The sequence below is a fragment of the Mastomys coucha genome, unplaced genomic scaffold, assembly GCF_008632895.1.
Source record: "Mastomys coucha isolate ucsf_1 unplaced genomic scaffold, UCSF_Mcou_1 pScaffold5, whole genome shotgun sequence".
Taxonomy (NCBI): Eukaryota; Metazoa; Chordata; class Mammalia; order Rodentia; family Muridae; genus Mastomys; species Mastomys coucha.
In genome coordinates this window covers 26,179,545-26,201,415 of record NW_022196911.1, presented here as the reverse complement: position 1 = coordinate 26,201,415, position 21,871 = coordinate 26,179,545, and the positions used below count along the sequence as shown (strand labels likewise).

The 21,871-nt window shown below is 44.1% G+C and overlaps 1 protein-coding gene across 4 annotated transcripts in view; it reads right to left on the bottom strand.

Annotated features, from left to right (window-relative positions):
* Nucleotides 1-21,871, bottom strand: part of Nprl3 (NPR3 like, GATOR1 complex subunit) — a 37,689-nt gene that overhangs the window by 15,120 nt on the left and 698 nt on the right. Inside the window, exons 2-7 of one of the 4 annotated variants that reach the window (XM_031352091.1) lie at nucleotides 16,089-16,158; nucleotides 12,712-12,750; nucleotides 9,027-9,156; nucleotides 7,355-7,429; nucleotides 3,381-3,534; nucleotides 1,399-1,480 (exon numbers count right to left, since the gene is read on the bottom strand). In XM_031352091.1, coding sequence (XP_031207951.1) covers nucleotides 1,399-1,480; nucleotides 3,381-3,534; nucleotides 7,355-7,429; nucleotides 9,027-9,156; nucleotides 12,712-12,750; nucleotides 16,089-16,158 — 550 coding nt within the window. Of the gene's footprint in view, nucleotides 1-1,398; nucleotides 1,481-3,380; nucleotides 3,535-7,354; nucleotides 7,430-9,026; nucleotides 9,157-9,340; nucleotides 9,483-9,670; nucleotides 10,249-12,711; nucleotides 12,751-16,088; nucleotides 16,159-21,871 lie in introns of those variants that run through there. The other 3 variants (XM_031352092.1, XM_031352093.1, XM_031352094.1) reach the window with 3 other exon arrangements.

Genomic DNA, 21,871 nt, shown 5'->3' with positions numbered 1-21,871 from the left:
CTTTGCTTTGGTTAAGATAGTAAATCCAGAACAATTTTGTTGAAAGGATGCTCTTAAAGCTCGATGCCAACTAAGCCCACAACTTCCTGTCTTTTAGGTCTTCTCTGAGAACACCTTTCTCAGGGATCAGGCAAAGAGCTACTGTCAAAACACAGGTGTTATATTTGATCTACCCAGCCAATGCATACTCAACTATACCTTTCTACTGCTGAGGGAACAGGACCTCAAAGCCAACCACAGACCTGGAGTGAATCAGACCAAGAGGGCTACTGGGCAGTTATAGAGCTGCTCAATATCAGACGGGGTGGGGGCAGGGGAGGTCACAACTGCCACATCCTGACAGAGAAGTGTGGCTCTCAGTGTCCCAGTACAGGTTCCAGGACCCAGGGCTGGGTGCTATAGGAGTTCCCCTGGAGTAAGGAGACCTTATGCACTAACAAGCAGGGTATCTGGCTAGGAGAACCTTGAATGCCTTTCTCACCAAAAGCTCAAATTGTGTCCCTCTGACTTGGTCCACTAGGTGGGGCTGGGAGGCCTCAAGCCCTGAGCTGTACCTGGCAGAAAACAAAACTTTCTAAGGCTTTGCATTTTTCTCACATCCTCTTTTTCTTTAGAAACCTATAGTCACTGTTTCCTTTTTACTTTGTTTTTTAGATGCTATGCAACCAAGCCTTGTCTACCTGTGTGACTTAGTTCCAGGCCAGCCAGGGCTACACAATGGAACTGTGTCTAAAAAATAGAAGAGAAAGAGAGCATCACACACCAGTATCAAGCCACACCCTAGATCACTTAGTGAGAGTCTATCACACACACAAGCCTAAGTATTTTGTATATATTTAATAGAGTACTCAGCCACCAATATAATCAAATCCACATGAGGTTTCCACTGTGTTCCCAATACTTGCTGAACTTAGACACTCAGTGTCTCACACTCCAGCTCTCCCAGAGCACAGACTATCACAGTCAACTCCAACTCTGCCCACTGAACTTGTATTTCCTCGAGTGAGAAGAGGCAACAGTGACGCTCACCTCAATGAAGGTGGTAAAGAATTTGGCACTAGGTTAAGCTCAATAAAGTGTCGCTGCCTTTAATGGTCCAAAGCACTCTCAGGCTTCTATGGACAGCTGTGGGAGGAGCTTCTGTAGTAAAGGAGGTAACTTCTGCTATGTACATCACTCAACAAAGGGGCTGTCATTAGAAACATGAATACCAAAGCAGGGTTCCTGATTTAAAGTGCCCCATCCCTTAACCTTTCTTGTCCCTGCCTCAGCAGAGCTCCAGCACATACAGAGAGCCTATGGCAACATTGTCTTTGGGAGGCCTCCACTCTGGAGGCTCGGGGAAGGAAGCTGGCCCAGGAAGAGGAGGTCCAACAAGCACGGCCCTAGGAATCTTACCTGTCATAAGCTTCTTTGAGGTCCCTAGCCAGCTTGCACTTGGGTAGGATGTGGTGGAATGGGGACTGAGGACCTTCATTTGCTACAAGAATAACAACAGTTAAGGACTTACAACTTCCAAAGCAAGAAAACAAGCACAGGCCAGAACAGGAACAATCTTCAGAACAAATTCAACATTAACAAGTAATGTTAAACCATTGTTAAATTAACATCAAAAAAACTCCTTGTAATCATCACCATCATCATCAATCCATCCCTGATCCCTGTAAATAAAAGTAGACTCAGGCTGAGCTGAGAAACTATTTGCATGTGAAATGTATATGAAAACTATTTATATTTAAACTTGTCAACCTTGTAGTCATGGGAGCAAGCCGTCAGCTCCACTGCCTCCCACAGAAGGCACATGTCTCTTGGCTCAGCAGCCCCAACACTCTGTTGCAGTGACTGGGTATTCCCATGCCATCCCACTCCTCTCCCACATTGTACAATCATGAGATGCATCTTCAGGACTGAAATATCTTTTAATCTTCATGAATTTCTAGCAAAGATATATATAATTAAAATGAACATGGGCTTTTAATATTTAATTTTTTAACAGATTTTTGTTGTTGTTGTTGGTTTCTTTCTTTCTGAGACAGGGTCTCACTGTGTAGCCTTGGCTGGCCTAGACCTTATTCTATAGACCAGGCTGGCCTCAAAACTCAAGAGATCCCTACCTGCCTCTTTTTCTCAAGTTCTGAGATTAAAGGCAAGTACCACCATGCCCAGATCTAAATCTTAAAGAAAATTTCTAGATTGTTTCCTATCATACTTATAATTAACTAAAATAAAAAATATGAGTATTGTTTGTTTGTCTATATTTGCTGTCTCTTTGTCTTGGGTCCTAGGGCTGGAATCCAGAGCCTCACATATACTAAGTAACCAGTCTACAATGATTCCCAGGCCCATAATATAAGTGGTTTTGTTTTGGAGACACGGTTTCTCTATGTATATATCCACGACTGTCCTGAGACCCAGAGATCCACTGGCCTTTGCCTTCTATAGGCTAGTATACAAGGTGCACACCACCATGTCCACCTAACTTTCAAAGGAGAAAAAGTAAATTTTTCATTGAAAATACATTAGAATCAGATAAGACTTTGTTAGTTTGTAATAACTTGGTCTAATTTCTGTTCCTCTCTTTCTTCTGTAGCTGGTAAGCCTAGAAGAAGGAAGCTGAGGTTATTCCCAGTTCCTCTCCAGTATAGTCCTCTGGGCACACTAAAGGTTACATAGTGTCTATCAGCACAGATTATTTTTTGATTGGTTAGGGGACAGTTAGGTTCTTCAATTTTTAAATCATAAGTTCCAAATATGGAAATCACCCAATTTGCCATGTGGTTGTTGTCAATGGCCCCTCCCTGAGTTTCCCATCACAGGACAGATTCGTGTAGCAGAACCGATGCCAAGCAGAGGTATCTGTCCTAAATGCAACAAAGGTGATCACATAGCAATGTGTGGGGTCCTTCCTAGAGAGATCAATTCAGAACTATCCATTTAGCAAGGCAGATTCATATACGAACCCCTAGAAGAGCCTTTCTGTGCTGGTCATGACCACCTCAATGTGAAGATCTTGTAACTTCTCTGGCCAGTCTCTGCTTACCAACTATTGTAAGGACTTCCTCTCCAGTATCCAGCTCACCAAATCCAAAGCTTTGGTTAGCTTCTGACAGTTGTGTTGTGATGTGGGAGAGGCCCCTGGAGATGGAGAGTCTCTGTACTGTCAGCATACCCCACGTCCACAAAGAGAACTGGCATGTGATCAAACCTGCAAGCAAGCAGGCAGCAAGCCTGCCCTTCCCTGGAACTAGAGAGCCAGCTCAGAGCATTATCTGCAATTGCTTCAGAACAAAGCAGAATGACCAGTTGGCCCTCTAGAGATACTATACAAAGAGAAGCCGTCAGCCAGAGCAGACCTGTGCTCCACAGGCTGCCAAACTCACCATCAGCTATAGCAGACACCTCATCCTGAAGGGCTAGGATCAGCTTGGCCTCTCGAGTGAGGTACTGGCAGCGGCGCTCCTCATGCTGCAGGACCGTAGCAATTCGGCGGGACAAGTTGTGTAGACAGTTTATCACTGATGGGTCAGCGTTGGCCTGCACAACAGAGGCCAAGCACTCAGAATATGTACACAGAGACACACTTATAAGGCTCCAATACAAGGGCAGAGCAAAAGCACAGACATGAAAGAGGCCCTCTCCATTCCTTTCCACTAGTTTTCTCCTCATAACTGCCATCCAGAGTCCCTGTGCATGCCCACAGCCTACCTATGTACATGCTGGCTGACTTCCTCATCATCTAGTCTTGGGAACAGCTGTCTAGAGGGTTGCAGAGATGACTCTATGGGAGTCCTCGATGGGGAACACACACTCCCACTATGCTAGGACTGTAGAGAAAAGCAAGAGGCAGCTAAGGGCACTGATCCCACCCACCTATTATGTGATCTTGGGTCACAGTTCATCATCTGAGGAAGGAAAACCGACTGAGCAGAGGAAACTAGTCAAACACATTCAGCACTCAGAACAGAGGCTGACCTGAGCAAAACCTTGGAGGCATCTGTAATCACTGTTGTGCATTGACCATTCATGAACATGTCTGACTTACAGTATATAGGAATTCTTCACAACAGGCCACACTGTCCCAGGACAAACAATATAAAAGTGTTATGCTATTTGCTAAACATCTGCCAGGGATGAATTATTCCTAGTTAATCTGTTAATCAAATTAACACTAGGCTCCAAGCTCATGTCCCTCTCAAGTGTCCACTGCACACCCACACTAACTAGGTCAAAGTAGCATACAGAAGGTGCTTGGGTCACAAGTGTCCCTTACCCATCTGGAACCTATCAGTGACCATGGTCACCCAGCAGCTGTACACACCCAGGCCAAGGGTGGGGCAGGCCACTGTAGGATCTATGGAGGTGCCTGAACAAGCAGATAACAGAGGCAGCATGACTCAGAGTTTCTAGAGGCCACCAGGACTGCTGAGTAATACTTAGGTGTACAGGATCAGAAGGGAAAGGACAAATGGCATCACTGATTAGGACCTTCGATGCTGTTTTCCTATCCTGTTTATTTGCCAAGTGACTCTGTTTCTGTTACTTTTTCGTCAAAATCTTCCCCAGACAACACCTTGTACACCTCGAGTTGGGAAGACTTTCTACATTCTCAATAAGCCCCACATTTACAAACAGAAGTAAAACCTGGGCAAATTTGCAACCACCAGGCAGTCTGCCCTGATTGTTCATGCTAGGGCATCCCCCTGATCATGTCTTAAAAGGGCTGATTTATAGAGTATATACAATAGCCTCAAAACAAAATATACATCTCCAAGAGTCTGTGTAAACGTACTCCACTAGAAACGCAGGGAGAGAATAATCTTGGATACAGACTTTCCCTCTGACTGATGACTGAGCCACAGTGAGTCACTCTCTCTGTTGGAGGTACCACTAGCTGAGGTACAAAATCATCCCTACTGTTCCCTTTGTGTGAGGTGCTTCTCACCTCCAGGCCATAAGGCTCAATGACATACACTAAAGGGATATGTGGTATGTCTTGCATGCACAGGCTAACACTGAGGAAGCTGCCTTCAGCACCCAAGGATATGCAGGGACATGCTGAGAAAGCTGCCACCTAGAATGTGCCAGATATTAATGGGAATGTTAACAAAAAGTGTACTTACAGCTAGGTGTGGTAGCTTACTCCTATAATGCCATCACTTGGGAGGTAGAAGGATCAAGCTCAAGTCTACATATGAAGTTGAGGCCAGCCTGGCCTATGTGACACCATCTCAAACAAAGTGAACATTCACAGTACAGAGAAAAAGCAGCACCAAAGTTAATATATGGTCATCTATGGGACTTTCTGCCTCCCAAAAGTGTGCAACCAGATATAACTACACCTTCATAGTAACTTCCAGTCTGTAGGACACAGAAAATCTGCCCAAGGAGACAAATCTGGATATGGGAAATGAGATAGGACTAGTGGTGACAGAGACCACACACAGTGAGCAGGGTTTGCATCTTGGTTCATACAGGCCAATTGAAAACCACTCTCAATCAAGACATTTTAACAGACCAAGTACTAGTTATACCAACTTATCATGGTTAATTCTTGTCAGATTCAAAAGGGCATTATGGCATAAAATAATAACTATTGTTTTATAGATATGTCTTATAACAAAATAATGAATGGATATACGACAGATATGGAGCACATGGCTATAATCTTAGCACCTGTGAGGTGGAGGCAGGAGGATCCTCAGATACGTAAGTATTTATTCATGGCCAGCCTGGGATATACAAGATCAATTCCTTACAAAGTAACAAAGGGGCTGGAGAGACAGCTCGGCAGTTAAGAGCACTGACTGCCATGCCAGAGTCCTGAGTTCAATTTCCAGCAACCATATGGTGACTCACAACCATCTGTAATGAGATCCAATGCACTCTTCTGGTATCTGAAGACAACTACAGTGCACTCATATAAATAAAAATAAATAAATCTTAAAAAAAAAAAGTAACAAAGGCCAGGCATGGTGGCACATGCCTTTAATCCCAGTGCTCAGGAAGCAGAGGTAGGTGGATTTCTGTGAGTTTCAGGCTAGCCTGATCTATATAGCAAGTTCCAGACCAGCCAAAGTTACATTCTGAGACCTTGTCTCAAAAGAACAGAAACAAAACAAAAAAGAGAAAGTGTGGAGAGGTGGCTCAGTGGCTGAGGAGGTCCTGAGTTCTGTTCCTAGAAGGCATGGGGTAGGTCACATCTGCTTGCAACTCCAGCTCCAAGGGACCTAACTCCTCTTCTGCCCTTGGACAGACACACATGTACTCATGCTCATAAATAAAAATAAATCTAAAACAACAGACTGGACATGAGGCCTAGGATTCACTTTGGAATACAGACACACAAAAACTGCTACTAGGCTTCTCATGGTTTTCCAATTAAGAGATAAAATATCAATCTTGATAGCAGTGATGAACAAGATAAATGATACATGGTGACATTACAAATGTATTAGGTGTAACTAAATTGTGCATTTCATCTATTATTTGGTAATAAGAGTCAAAGTCTTACTATATAGCCAAAGACAAGCAGTCATGCCTGACTTAAATTGTATACTTTTTTGGAGCACTAAGTAATGGAGCACAAAGATAGGGTTTCATGAGACCCAAACTGGCCTCAAATTCACTATGTAACAGAAACTGACCTTAAACTCCTGACTGTTCTACCTCAGTTCCCCAAGTGCTGGGATTATAGGAATGTACCACCTGGTCTACCATGTGTTCATCTGTCTGTTTGTAAGATAAGATCTCATTCTGTGGCCCAGGCTGGCCTCAAATTTGTGGCAATTCTCTAGCTTCTGCCTCCCAAGTGCTGGGATAACAGATATGTCCCACCATACACTTTAAAATGAGAAACATTCTGGGCTAAGGATGTAGCTTAGTAATAGAGTACTACTTGTCCAACATGCACAAGGCTCTGGGTTTTATAACTACCACTCTTTTTGGTTTTTTCCTCTCCCCTCCTTTTAAGATTTAATTTATTTTATGTATGTGAGTACACGATCATCCTCAGACACACCAGAAGAGGGCATAAGATCCCATTACAGATGGTTGTAAGCCACCATGTGGGTGCTGGAAACTGAACTCAGGACCTCTGGAAGAGCAGTCAGTGCTCTTAACTGCTGAGCCATCTCTCCAGCCTTTCTACCACTGTTAATAAAGTAAATATTGTTATGTATATGTATTTTACAAAAAAAGTTGGAGGAGGAAGGGGAGGAGAGAGAAGCAATGAGCTATGCCTCCACCGGCACATTAATGAAAGGACAAGTGCCATGCCCACAGCCTGAGCTCCCTGGACACTGGCTCGTCTCCCTGGGATCCTCCTTTCAGACCTAACTACTTGCACAACACTCACCCTCAGTGCAAATACCACATTAAAAAGAATCATGGTCGGTGCTTCCCGCTTTGGAGATGGATCTGTTTTAAGGACCTGTAAAAGAGCATAATTCAAATAAAACACAAGACATGACATCATCTCTGTCTCTTTGTGACAGGGTATCACTATGAACTGCTGGGTTACCTAGAACAATCACAAGACATGACATTATCTCTGTCTCTTTGTGACAGGGTATCACTATGAACTGCTGGGTTACCTAGAACTTACTGTGAGTCCAAGCTGGTCTTGAACTCACAGTGATCCTACCTCAGGCTCTCAATACTGGAATCAGAGGGGTAAGATACCATGGCCAGCAGAGAGCCACGACTGTCTACAGAAAGCTATAGTGCTTTTGCTAAGAGAGGAGTCAACCACCACCCAAACAGCTGAATCACACGCGTGCAATGAGCGGAATGGCTTGTGACTGAGCGGAATGTTCAGTGATTGAAGAAATCAAGCTGATGAAGCCCAAAGTGACAGCACAGAAGGGGTTCCCCTGGGAGGAAAGCCCAGAACCATGCCCCTGCTGCCATGGCAAGGACTCAGGACATTTAGAGATAGGATAGTGCCCAGCAGCCCTGATACAAAGGGGCAGCCAGTCTTGCTACAGAACCAAGTCCATACCTCTCTCCAGTTCTGGCCTCCATGCAGTCTCAGTAACAAATGCCAAACCATTCAAATGTACCACTCAGAGAGGCATCCTTCAAGCCTAATTATAGGGGCTGCCTATAGATGGAATCAGAACCCTGGGTCCCAACTCTCCCTACAACACCCAGGAAATGTACCCATTCCTGCCTGTCACTGCAATTCTACAGGAAATGACTGTCAACTCCCCCCTCTCACCCACAGACAGAACAGAGCCTTGTCATTAAAGACCACTGTAGGGAGGGAGGGTACTATCAAAGGTGAGATACTCCAATGGCCTCCGAAGTTCCTCATCTGGATAAAGCTTGCAAGTCACAACACAGCTCTTTATACAATCTCTAAATGGTATGTTGTACTGAAACGCTTCTGCATCTAAGGGATGCTCATGGAGCAGGGCTGTACGCAAAGGGCTGACTGGCTCTAGTGTACAAGCTCCTTTGGGTATTAACACATTGTACCTTGTTAACACTCCTCAGTACTCAAATACTCATCAACCAGAGAACATATATAGAAAAGTTAGCACAATAATACATGTTAAAATATGTTGGTTATCAAAATAACATTTAACAGGAAGCACACACCATTTTTTAAAAGTTCAGAACAATTATCAGTTAACTCATTGTTGCCTTTCCCTATATATAAGAGGAAAGGTCAGTTAGTAGTGATCCAGACTATAGTCAGCAAAGGCTAGTAACAGAGAGCTGGGGATGTAGCTCAATGGACCAACAATTGAATAGCATCTGGAAGACTATGGGTTCCATCCATCACTGAATGAAAAGACAAGCTACTGGCAGGAACTGTAGCACCTGGGGGCAAGTACCCTGTCATTCTCTGCTGGATCCCCAGGTCCTGTGAAGGCATATAGCTCATGGCAAGCAGCTGATCAGATCTACTGCCCCAATCACACATTCACCGCATCAACGTCAGCACAGTTCTGACCCTTAGAGCCAGTAAAGGCCAGGCTCACCCACCCTAGAAAAATCCTACCTGCTGAGAAGAGCCATACCTGCCCCAGAGCATGTTGCAGCAGTGTTGGGTGCCCAACAAACCGTACATTATCAATCTTCAGTTCAAATTTTTGGCCGCACATTTCAGATTTGGTTGCCAAAATTGTTGCCAGAATAACATCCGAGAACCTTAAAATTGTAAAAAGGTAGGATGGAAACGCATTAACGGAAATCACAGCACCGTGCCCAGGTACCCACAAATGGGGAGTGGATCAGGAAATGACAGTTCTGTGGAGCTACTTTGTCCCCAGAGGGTGGCATTCCTATCAGTGACTCTCTTGCAGCAACCCCAAGGTTAGGGATGTGAAATCACCAGAATTACAAGTAGAAGGCAGGAGAAGCACAGGCTGAAGGCACATGCTGTCATTTCTGGCATGCTGTATGAAATTAGAAGAGAAACAGCTGCGGTTTGCATTTAAAAGGAAGATCAGATGGGGCTGGCACTGCCCTCAGGAGCCATTCACCAAGGCTCACAGGCCTCTCCTTACTGCACTTCAGTTTGAGAACTATACCTCTCAACATCCGTGACCCCAATCCCTTCTTCACAACAGGGCCACTAAAAGGACCAGAGGACAGAGCTCCAGGATGCATGCAGTATGCTAACTACATCCCTTTCAGCAGGGCTGCACAGCCCTCCCCTTACCCTGAACACTTTAACTTCCCAGTTCTTATTGAGGGAATTTTGTACGAGGCATGCAGATGCACTGTGTTACAGGAACATGGGATGCACAGAAACAAGTGTCATGGAGAAGTGGGAATGGCTGGGGTGTGGGAGCTCACCCTTTCCAACAGCCATCTGTACATCTGTCTCCCTATTGGCAAACCTAGTCCTCCCAGTCTGGGGCTCTGGATAAGTGAGTTGTCTGCAGGGAGGAGAGCTCTGGGGCCTGGTGATACATCTTATCTCAGATACCAGGGACTGGGGGCCTCCACTGTAGACACACAGGCACTGTTTCTGATCTGGCCCTAAAGGGAGAGAGCACCTATACTCACCTATCTACTACTGAATGCTTTCTTAATATCTAGATAGGGTGGTTTGGGGAAGACAGCTCCAGCACTATCAGGATCACAGTCTGTCCTGGGCAGGGAGACCCTTACGGTCCTGAAAGAGACCATGTGGGACTAAGGTCTGTTTCTTCTGGAGACATTCTCAGTGGGGGAAGGGAGACAGACTACATCATAACTCCTCCATTGCACGAAAAAGGAAGGCCAGCTTCAAACAGCTGCTGTGGCTCCAAAGCAGCAAACGACACTGGGACAGCAAGTGTCTATGCGGGCACTCATTCCAGGCCACCCTACACAAAGCAGGGCTGTAGGATCAGTGACCTGGAGGCGGTTGTGGAACAGGAGCCTGGCTATGGTCAACATGCAAGGCAAGCAGCTGTGCAATTCTCCCACTTCTACCCATGCCCATGAGAATGCTCCAGGCTGCTACGGCCAGGAGGGCTTGTGCTGTTTTCCTGCAAAACTAGCAGGATCCATCCCCTGGCTGCCACAGGGCTTCCGGGCCCCAAATAAACCAGATGCAGAGAGTTGGTCACAAGGAGCTTGCTTACCCTCTGCAGTGCAGGTTTAATCAAACCTTCTAGAACTAGTCTTAGCACTAAAATTCTGGGACCTGTAGGACATCCAGACAAATCCTTAGTCCTCCCTTCCCTGGAACATTAATGTCTGGGATATTAGAACATGGAAGACTCAACATATTAGACAAGCGCATTTTGTAGGTTTTCTTCAAAAAAACCTATGTAACATTCTGCCCGTCCCACCTGTCTGAAAGACACACTGATTTGGAAGAAAATCCAGGATACTAAAACCTACCAAACACTCAGGCTCTGATTCAGCCAGCATTTTAGAACATTTCTACATAAGGAGCATCAGACACTGTACCATTCAACAAGTTAATATACAAAAGTAGCAGATGGGAGAATGACCTTAACCAATGCAGATCACGTCTTCTTGACAGTCAAAAATCTCCACTAAAAGCTCCCCCTCTGTCATTAAGAGCCACAGACACGCTTCAGCTTTGGCTACAGGATGCCCAAAGGCAAGCAATGGTATTCCATGAATACCAAAAATCCATCTATAAATACCAAAACTCAAATATGCCCTTGAAGGAACAAAATCAAATCTTTCTCCTCTAAGAGGCCTGACGCATAGATGGATATGTACTGCTGAAGTTAGGCCATGATGCCTTAAGTGGCTATCCTAGGAAGCCCCTGTGTAGCTGGCCATTTTGTTACTATGAGCAGGTCTGAGCTGTATGCCACTCTCAACACTGCACATTTATGATGAAAGATACCTGTTTGGTCATGGACTTCACATAGTGTTTGATGATGTAATGTACACAAAGACAAAGTAATCTGAGACTAGGGAAGGGGTATAACTTATACTTAGCAAATTACAAGGGACAAGGTTTACTGTTTCCAAAATTTACAAAAATCATTTGAAAACCTAGTAAGTGTAAAATAAGACAATGAAACACCTGCTACAAAAACTAAACATTTCTAACTTGAACATCCAAGAAAAACATATGTAGCAAGATATAACAGCCCAGTTGAAAAGTAGGCCAGGATTTACTTCCTTGCTTTAATTTCTTTTTATTTTGAAAGAATAGTTAGAGAATTCCTAGTTTTCCTAGTTAGAGAATTCAAGGATTCTATTTTTAATAAAACATTCTGGAGTGGGGTTACCCAGGGACAGAGAGGAAAAAGACAAGAAAGGAGTTCTATTCTATACCCTCAACCTGCCCTCTTTTTAAATGTGTATGAATACTTTTACCTGTGTGTATGTATGTGCACCAGGTATGTGCCAGAGGCCCATGGAAAAGGGCCTTGAAGAAGGCACTGGATCCCCCGGAAGTACAGTTAAAGATAGTTGTTAGCTGCCCTGTGGGTACTGGGAATTGAACCCAGGTCCAACAGAAGAACATGTGTTCTTAACCACATCCCCTCTCTCCAGCCTCTCAACCTGCCTGTTGATGGACGCTCACACATACTGTATGTGTAGCCATGGCCCACACAAGTAGAACTGCTAGGGGGACAAGTCAGTGCAGCTTACAAACGTTCAATATCAACCTTCATAGGGACTAAAAGTACGGTACGGAGGTCACAGTAGAAGCAAGCACACTTCTGTCAGAACACTGGGGTTTCTGTACTATCTGATTTAGACGTTTAGTACTTTCGCACTACTTGGTTCCTTCTACTCCTGGGTATCTAACTAAACACTCAAACACTCAAATGCTGTTAATACTGACAGTCTGTCTGTCTGTCTGTCTCCCTCTGCCTCTCTCAAAACTAAACACAAGGAGCAGTAATCTTGAGCCCCTGCTGTGCAGTAGGACAGGAGATGAGAAGCCCACATGTTGGCCCAGTATCATGGGACTGCTAGCTCCCACTTGGGGAGGGGTTGCACAGCATACTTGGTCCAGAAATCTCTCTGGTGCCAGCCAGTCATGCTTTAGGTTCTCAGAGAAGTACGAAATAGCTAAATAATTCTGGGTGGGAAAAGGGCAGAGGCTGTGGGGAACTCTGGGCTCTTGAGAGGCAGGGAGGATTCCAAGCTAGAGCCTATGCACCTCGTTAGTCATTCTTCAACATTGAGAGAAATTAGGCAGTAAGCACAATTACAAGAAGAAAAGGCAGCCGGAATCAAGACAGAAAAGGAGTGGAGAGATCTTGATCTTACCCTGCAACCAATTGCTCATCGGTTGGAGGACATGGCTTGCTGAAATGGGAACAGGACCATCAAGACCAAACAAAACATTCTTTCTTTAAAACCACGTAAAGTTACAAGGTTGTTTTATAAAAACAGTATTAAAATCTAGCAGAAGCAGCATTATAAAGTATTAGCTGAATGATATGACTTACCAGGTGAGAAAAAAGATACACATACCCCAGATGAACACTTACCAGGGGACTTTTTTCTCACTAAAGCTCAACTCCTCACACATAAGTACAGGCCAGGAGAGAATGAGAGTCACTGTTCAGAATTCAGGACATCGGAGAAGCAGACCCTACTACCTCATCTTCCTGACAGCAGGGTTCTTATTTGTGTGAGAACAAATATGATGCCCAAACAGAACAGCCTTCTGAACTATGGTGCCACGAATATCATCCAGGCCCAGACCTTGCAACAGCGAGGAGCACCTGCACACTCACCGCCTGAGCTTCTACCCCAGCTGGTACAGAGCTCACAGTAAAAGCAAGCACACTTCTGTCAGAACACTGGGGTTTCTGTACTATCTGATTTAGACGTTTAGTACTTTAATGTTCTATGTTCCTGTGAAGAGCATTTTACTCTAGAACATGCACTTCCCAAGCAACCATAAAAGCTGCATAAGGACCCTACCTTGAAGACCTACTGTGGCTCGCCAGCTTGCTCTCACCAAGAAATACATGGCCAAAGACCCATGTAAGAGAAATATGTAGCAAGAGTGCCCTTGCCTAGCAGCTCCACACTTACAGTCATCAGATTATAGAGCACAGAGGCTGAGAGGTTAACAGACTTCCCTCAGCATCCTGGCAGCTCAGCCACAATGGGCCATCCAACAGACAGGACTTTTCACCGGGATGGCTACATTCCAAGAGTGCATATATAATTTGGTAGTCACTGAGCAGCTGAAGTGAGGGAGTTAGGACTAAGAAGCTGGATTCTTTTTTAATTTTAGAGATGTTTGTTTGTTGACTGGTTGGTTTTGCTTACTTTGTTTTTTTTTTTTTTTCTGAGACGGGGACTCTCATGTCCTAAGTAAACCACAAATCCACTGTGTAGCCAAGGATGGCCTTGATCTTGACCCACTTGAGTTCTGGGATTACAGAAATTCACCACCATGCTTAGTTTATGAAGGGCTGAGAATCCACGTATTTCTGTGTAAATAGCCATACTGGCCAGTGTCTACAATCCTGACTGAATAGCACAGTTCGGTCCTTAATTACAAAAGGCAGACAGCCCCACTCAGCTAAGTTTCTACCTGGGAAGTTGACAAGCAGGAAAATCCTGCAGGTCCCAGGAAGGCAGCACCTTTGGGATTGAGAGTGGATTGTGCTGCAGCACTGCCCTGCTTGAGAAGAAGCTCTGAGCTGGGGAGTTGTAACAGGACTGGCAGAGAACTGAGGCCCAATGGGAATTCTTCTACATCTTGTAATCATGTGGGACAGGGGTCGGCAGATGCTATAAAGTTAAAATCACCAAGTGAAGTAAGTCTCAAGTTCAACTGAAGAACGTACGACAAAAACACTCTCATCCCAAGGTTTTCTAGTTGGTTTTATTATGTTCAATACTGAGATGGAGTCCTGAGAAAACATCTTTGTAAGACTCTGAAATTCATTGCAGGAATTTGATGCTGTGGTCAGACCTAGAAATGGAAGATTGTTCAAAGCTAAACATGGCTGCATGGTGACCTTTGATGCCAGCACTCAGAAGGCAGAGGCAGGTAGATCTCAGTGAGTTCAAGGCCAGCCTGGTATACAGAGAGTTCCAGAACAGCCAGGGCTATACAGGAAACCCTGTCTTGAAAAAGAGGAGAAAGAAAGAAAAAAAAAAAAAAAAAAAAAAAAAAAAAAAAAAAAAAAAAAGCTTATGCAGAGACTACACTCCAGTGAATCTTGGTAGGAGGTAAACGTGAGGGCAGTTGTTCCATAGTGATCTGTGACACAGACAGAAAATAAGACACACCTGCCCAGTATACAGCAGCAAAGGATTCGGTTTGATTTTGTTGTTTTGAGACAGTCTCTTGTAACCCAGGCTGGCCTCACCACTAGCTAAGAGCTGAAGCTAGCCTTAAATTCTTAGTCATCCCTATGTCCATCTTCCAAGTGCTATTATTACAGCAGGCACCACCACAAGCAGCAGGGGAACAAAAGCTTTTTATGTGCCTGTGACACATGTGTTTCAAGCCACTATCCTTAAAGGAAAAACTGCACTCCTCTAATAGGACCAGCAATTTTCTATCCCTAGCCACCCTGACCTACCACCCTCCCCCTCACTTCTACCATGTTCACAGGAGAGGATAAAAACATACTTTAAGAACTGAGATGAGACTCATGGATCAACATGGTTGCCTGTGTCATTGATGACTAGCATGTATATAGTCCTGGGGATCGAACCCCAGTACCATATAAAAGCGGACATAGTGGCACAGGTCTGTCATCCCAGTACCTGAGATGAAATAAAACAAAAACAAACAAGCAAGCAAAACCCCACACACTTTTGGCACTGTAAATCAGAGTGGTGGACATGGTGCCTTTTCAAAGATCTGCCACAGTGCTGACTCACTACACAGCAAAGACCTCAGCAGCCTTCTCCTGGGACAGAAGCCCTACCCTTTTTTTTTTTTTTAATGGTCTTTTTGAAACAGGGTTTCTCTGTGTAGCCCTGGCTGGCTTGGAACTCACTCTATAGACCAGGCTGGCCTCAAACTCACAGGGATCTGCCTGCTTCTGCTTCCCAAGTACTGGGAATAAAGTTGTACGCCACCACTGCAAAGCTGGAAGCCCTACCCTTTACCCCCACAGGCCCTGTCTGTATTTCAGGGGCTGCAGGCAAGGACATCGCAATCTTCTCTCCTGTATCTAGACCTATGCTGCCTCTTACTAACCTTTCAAATGAACATAAGGCAGCAGCAGTGCTGCTTATAAATGTAGACCTTGACTGTCTTCCTACACACAGATGAGATCAACACAGGAAGGAGCAGCCCCAGCTCCCACTGCCCCCAGGCTGTACTGCACCTGAGTACCTGCATCTCACTACTGGGCATGTGCTAAGGAAGCAGGTCTGAGAACAGCAAAGGATATGCCTTCCTATAAGATCCTCTCATTGGAGAGAAATGCACCACATGACATGCCTCATCCATCCTCTGACTCCGGTATCTACACAGTGAAATCTGAGCCAGTCAGGGGCTAGCAGTGCAATCCCAGCTATGCACTTCCTAAGAGCACTCACTATATGGAGAGGGCACCAGATTTCTCAGAGGGACAAACATCTGGGTCAACAGGAGGGTGGAGCTCTGCCCAGGCCTAGAAAGAGAACCAGCCTCTTGCCCAGAATGGTTGTCAAGCCCTTACCTGGAGTCACCATCCTGGTCATCAACATGTTCACCAGTGTTGTTGACAGCGTATCTGCTACGTGGTTTATCTGAATGAGACAAAAGAAGAATGGCTAAGAATGTTCCACACACAGGACTGTAGAGCTATTAAAACCCACCACTTGCACTGTCCACACCATTATTATTCAGCTACAAAGAGGAACAAACATTCGTACATCTTGAAAATATTAGGCTGGACACAGTAAGTCTAATCCAGAGTGTCGAGCATTACTTCTATGAAAACCCATGATAGCAAAATCATAGGACACACAGTCAACTGGGCATTAACCATGGCTAGGAGCAGGTGGGGGAGTCATCAATTCTTATTACAGAACTTAACTTCAGGGGATCAAAGTTTTAGAAATATGTAATGGTGATGCTTCACAGTGGAAAGAATGCAGTTAATACCACTGAGTCATACACTTCAAATGATTAAACTGGCAAATCTCATGTGATATTTATGATACCATAGTAAATATGCTCAGGGGTCAAGGACCCATGTAGCTCAGTGTCAGTACTTAGCATGTATGAGACCAACCAGGTTCTATCTGAAGCATAGGGGAAAATTATAATATGGCTCCAAGAAGTTATAACAAAGTGCTACTCTTTTGAGGAGGGGTTGAGACCAGGATCTCACTATATAGCTAGGGCCAGCCCCTCTCTCTATATAGCTGAGGCTAGACTTCAACTCCTAATCTATCCTAATCTATCTCCTAAATGTTGGAGATTACAGTGTTGGGATTACAAATGTGGCTGCCATGCCTAGCTGTGGCTGTTAATTTTCTTACAAAAAAACTTATATATACATAATTATATGTACAGGAGATATGCACATAAACACCCTTAGTGTGTAATAGTAATGAGATAAGAGAAAATAATTTTTAAATGTACATACTATAGTCTTCATATACAAACAATTTTTTACTAAAACATTATGGTTTAAAAAAAAAAAAACACATGATAAGGTGGGCATGGTAGTACACGCCTTTAATCTCAGAGCTCAGGAGGCAAAAGCAGGTGGATCTCTGAGTTCAAGGCCAGCCTGGTCTACAGCAAGAGTGCCAGGACAACCAAGGCTACACAGAGAAACCCTGTCTTGAAATAAAAAAACAAACAGAAAACCATGTGATGAGGTGGCATATGCCTATAATCTCAGCACTTAGGAAGCAGGGGCAGAAGAAGTGCTGCAAATCCAAGGTCAACCAGGATCTACATGGCATGTTCTAGGATAGCCAGATGACACAGAGACCCTGTCTCCAAAAAAAAAAAAAACCAACAAAAACAAAAACAAAAACAAAACCCAGGGGCTAAGGAGGTGGCTCTGGGGGCAAAGTGCCTATGTGCAAGTATGAAAACCTGAGTTTGGACTCCCCAGCATCCACTAAAAACACCAGACGTAGTAGCATGTGCTTATAGCCCTAGTAATGGGGGTTGCAAACAAGTGAATTGCAGAGCCTCCAGTCTAGCCAAAGCATTAATGCAAGTTCAGTGTGAGCCTGTTTTAAAAAAAAAAATAAGCAACAGGGAGCTGGCGAGATGGCTCAGTACTTAAGAACACTGACTGCTCTTCCAGAGGTCCTGAGTTCAATTCCCAATCACAGCAATCACATGGTGGCTCACACCATCTGTAATGGGATCCAATGCCCTTTTCTGGTGTGTGTACCGTGTACTCATATAAATAAAATAAATCTTAAAAAAAATAATAAGCAACAAAGTGATTGGGAAAGGCATCCAAATGTCAACTTCTGGCCTATGCACATGCACACACGCACGCACATATATGTATAGATGTACACATACATTTAAAATAATCAGGCGTAGTTGAGTGTGCCTTTAATCTCAGTTTTCAGGAGGTAGAGGCAGACAGATCTAAGTGAGTTTGAGGCCAGTCTGATCTACACAGTGAGTTCTAGGCCAGTCAGAACAATACAATAAGACATTGTCTCAAAAATAAATAAATAAATAAATCTAAAAATAGGGGTTGGAGACATGGCTCAGCTATTAAGAGCACTGGCTGCTCTTTGAGAGGACTTGGATTCAATTCCCAACTGTGCTACATGGCGGGCAACATCTGTAGCTCCAGTTACAGATGATCTGATGAACACCTCTAGCCTCCATGAACACTGCATACTAGTGGTGCACAGGCATACATGCAAGCAAAACACCACAAACATAAAGTAAAAATACCTTTAAAAAAAAAAAACAAATAAATAGAAAGAACTCTAAAAAAAAATACAAAATAATCATCCAGGGAAAAACCCAAAATACGAGCACGGGAGAAAAGGATGGTACAGAAGCAAGGACACCGTTCAGTGTTGCTGCGTGCACAAGGCCTGGGGGTCCATGCTCACCACTGGGGAAAACGCACTATTTTCTTGAATGGGAATATTCAGCAGGAAGATTTTTTTTTCTCCCACATTAATCAGAACATTTTGAAAAGCTACAGCAGCCCTCTTTGGTCTCAGAGGCAGAAGCAGGATGGTGAACGAAATGTCATTGTTTACAGAGGGTCACAGCAACACAAGTAGTGTCTGCTGAGTCCTACCTGGAGGTAGCCTGTGGCAAAGGTGCCTAGGCTACCCAGCACAAGAGAAAGGCTAACCCGGAGTGACAAGACCAAGAGACAAAATACAGCCCTGGACAGGGCAAAGGAAGTACCTAAGGATGACATCTACTGGCAGCCATGGTGGCACATGCCTTTATCCCAGCACCTGGAAGGCAGAGGTAGGCACATGTCTGAATCTGAGGCCAACCTGATGCACAGTATTTCTAGGCCAACCAGGAGTAAGTCCGGGTCTCAAGAAAATAAAAATTATCTGTTGCAGATTCTGAAATGAATTTTTTGAAAGAACCACACCAGAACCCAAGAGGGCAGCTGAATTCACCTTGAGAGTTTCAACAGTCATACAATAAATGTTCTAGCTTTAAAAACTATGATGAAAGAAAGCTGCCTCTACCTCCATCTACAACAACAAAACAAGTTTAAGGGTAGAGCCTAACACAGTTGACATTGCGTTTCCAGTGAAAAATAATCAGCTTTTCTCAGGACACTACTGAAGAGGAAACAAGGCAGAAAGTGGTGAATTCTGCCTGTAGCAAGGATAGCACAAAAAGGCCTGAGACTTGCATGTAAAGAAGCCATTGAATGAGAAAAGCAAGGGGGCGAGGAACGTAGCTGAGAAGGCACAGCACTTGCTCAGCATGCCCAGAACCACACAGAAGCACGCTATGGCAGATGCCTGTAAACCCAGCACTCTGAAGCTGAAAGCTGGAGGTCATCCTTGGCTGCATGAGACTTTGCATCAAAGAATAAAATTTAAAAAATAAACACTGGAATGTAGTATAGGTAAAGGTGATGTGAATTGCTCAGTAAGATGATATAGCCATATAGAAAACTGAATTGTGTTGGCTTTTGAGGGACAACATCCAAGGAAATCCAACAACCATATGGCCACACAGAACTCTAGAGACAAGCAAGAGGCACACACTTAACTCTTGGAAAGTACACACTATGCCAGCTCTTAGGAACCTGAGCCTTACATCGAGATAAATAAATTGTAAAGCAGAGAGGGACAGTGCACACCTTTAATCCCAGCACTGAGAAGACAGAAGGAGGAAGAGGATCTCTGTGAGTTCTAGACCAGTGTGGTCTAACTCCAGGCAGCCAGGGATACATACTGGAACCCTGTCTTAAGTAAATAAGTTAATTTTAAAACAAGACAATAAATGTTCTAAAGAGAAACCTAAGAGTTGCCTCTTGTTAAAAAATCTTGGAAAAGACAGGGCCTAGGAGTGCTCACTTGCAATCCTACCACTTCACGAGCAGAGAAGGTAGGTGCCACCAGTTTAAGGCTAGTCTATTCTACACAGTAAATCCCAAGCCACCCTGGAATACAGAGTTAAACCCTGACTCAAAACAGCAAAGTAACATCAATATCTCCCGGAACAGAAGGCCTTACAGATAAGAAAACTCAGAAACCACAAGGGACTAGACTGAAAACATAAAAATATGACAAAAACTACACAGAAATAGCAAAGTGGCTACCTACTGTGACAAAAGGATTTTTTTTTTTTTCATTATTTTCAGACAGGATCTTACCATGTGGCTCTGACTAATCTGTATGTAATAAACCAGGCTGGCCTGGGACTCAGAGATATGTGCCTGCCTCTGCATCCAGAGTGCTGGGATTAAAGACATTCACCACTCCTGGTCTAAAAATCTTACTTTTAAACTTATATAAATAATTCTTTCAAGTCTATAAGGAAAGAAACAATTCAAGAAAAAGTCAGGCACGGGAGATGAATTCTCTGAAAGGTGGATCCAAACAGCTCTGGAAAGAGAAAAACATGTTTGTTCCCTATAACACCTTGCACAGTAAAACTGTCAGATACAGCTTCTTGCCAATAGCCTGCCTTTCATCCCAGCACTTGGGAGGCAGAGGCAGGCAGGTTTCTGAGTTCAAGGCCAGCCTGGTCTACAGAGTGAGTTCCAGGACAGCCAGAGCTATACAGAAAAACCCTGTCTCAAAACAACAACAACAACAAAAAAAAGACTAAAAATTAGTCTGTTTAAAATATGATCAGAAGCCTTCAGACTCAACCACATGATTAGTTAGTTCCTACAAATAGTCTATAAAAGAATAATTTCCAGGAAGGACATGTGCAGTTTATGTGGTTTCTGTTTTAGTTGGTGGTAGTGTTGGGGCATGGGTACATTGCCTACAAGTGCAGGTAGAGGTCAGGGCAAAATGTGAAGTATCCTCCTTTATCTTCACCTTACTGCCTGGAGTCAGGGTCTCTCACTGAATCAGAAGCTTGCTCCTTCAGGCTAGGCTGGCTGACCAGGGAGCTCTCAGGATCAGCCATCTCTATCAGTCAGTGATGGCATTACTACACACAACACAGCCAAGCCAGACTTTTTACATAAGTGCTGCGAATTCCACAGCAAGGGTCTCATGCTGGCAGAGCAAGTGCCAAACCATTTTCACAGCCCAAAAAGACTGAAAAAACCAAAACCAAAACCAAAACCAAAAAAACCCAAACCTGTCCTTAACAGGAGACATAGTATGCTCATCTCCTGGAATTCACTGCAGCCATTAAAAAGAACAAGGTGGCTAACAGTGGTGGCCCGTGCCTTTAGTCCCAGTACTCAGGTGGCAGAGGCAGGCAAATCTCTTGAGTTTGAGGGCAGCCTGGTCTACAGAGTGAGTTCCAAGACAGCCAGAGCTACACAGGAAACCTGTCTTAGAGTGGGGTTGAACCTGTTCAAGACAAAGACATAACATACAGAGGAAAATGAGCAGAGACCTTTCCATGGTGGCACACCTTTAAACCCCAACACACAGAGAGGCAGAAGCAGGTGATCTGAGTAGCCCAGCTTGGTCTACAGAGTGAACTCCAGGATAGTTGGGGCTACATAGAGAAACTCTATTTCAATAATAATAATAATAATAATAATAACAGGAAAAAAAGGAAAATAAACGAGCCATGTATTCGCCGTTGTACTTGGAATATGTGTGCTTATGCTTGTGTATAAACAGGTTTGGAAAATGGTGAGGATTGCTGCCCTTTAGGGAGATAATGGATGATACCAACTTAGTTTTTGTAACTTAAAACCCTTTGTCTCATATTAGCAAGCTCTAAGAACAATGTTCACCCACAGAGGAAGGCTACCCATGATCCCATGCAGCAGCATACTACGAGTACCAGGAGTTATGTGCTCAATAACTTGAAGAACCTTCAAGGCAGATGCTACAACATTAA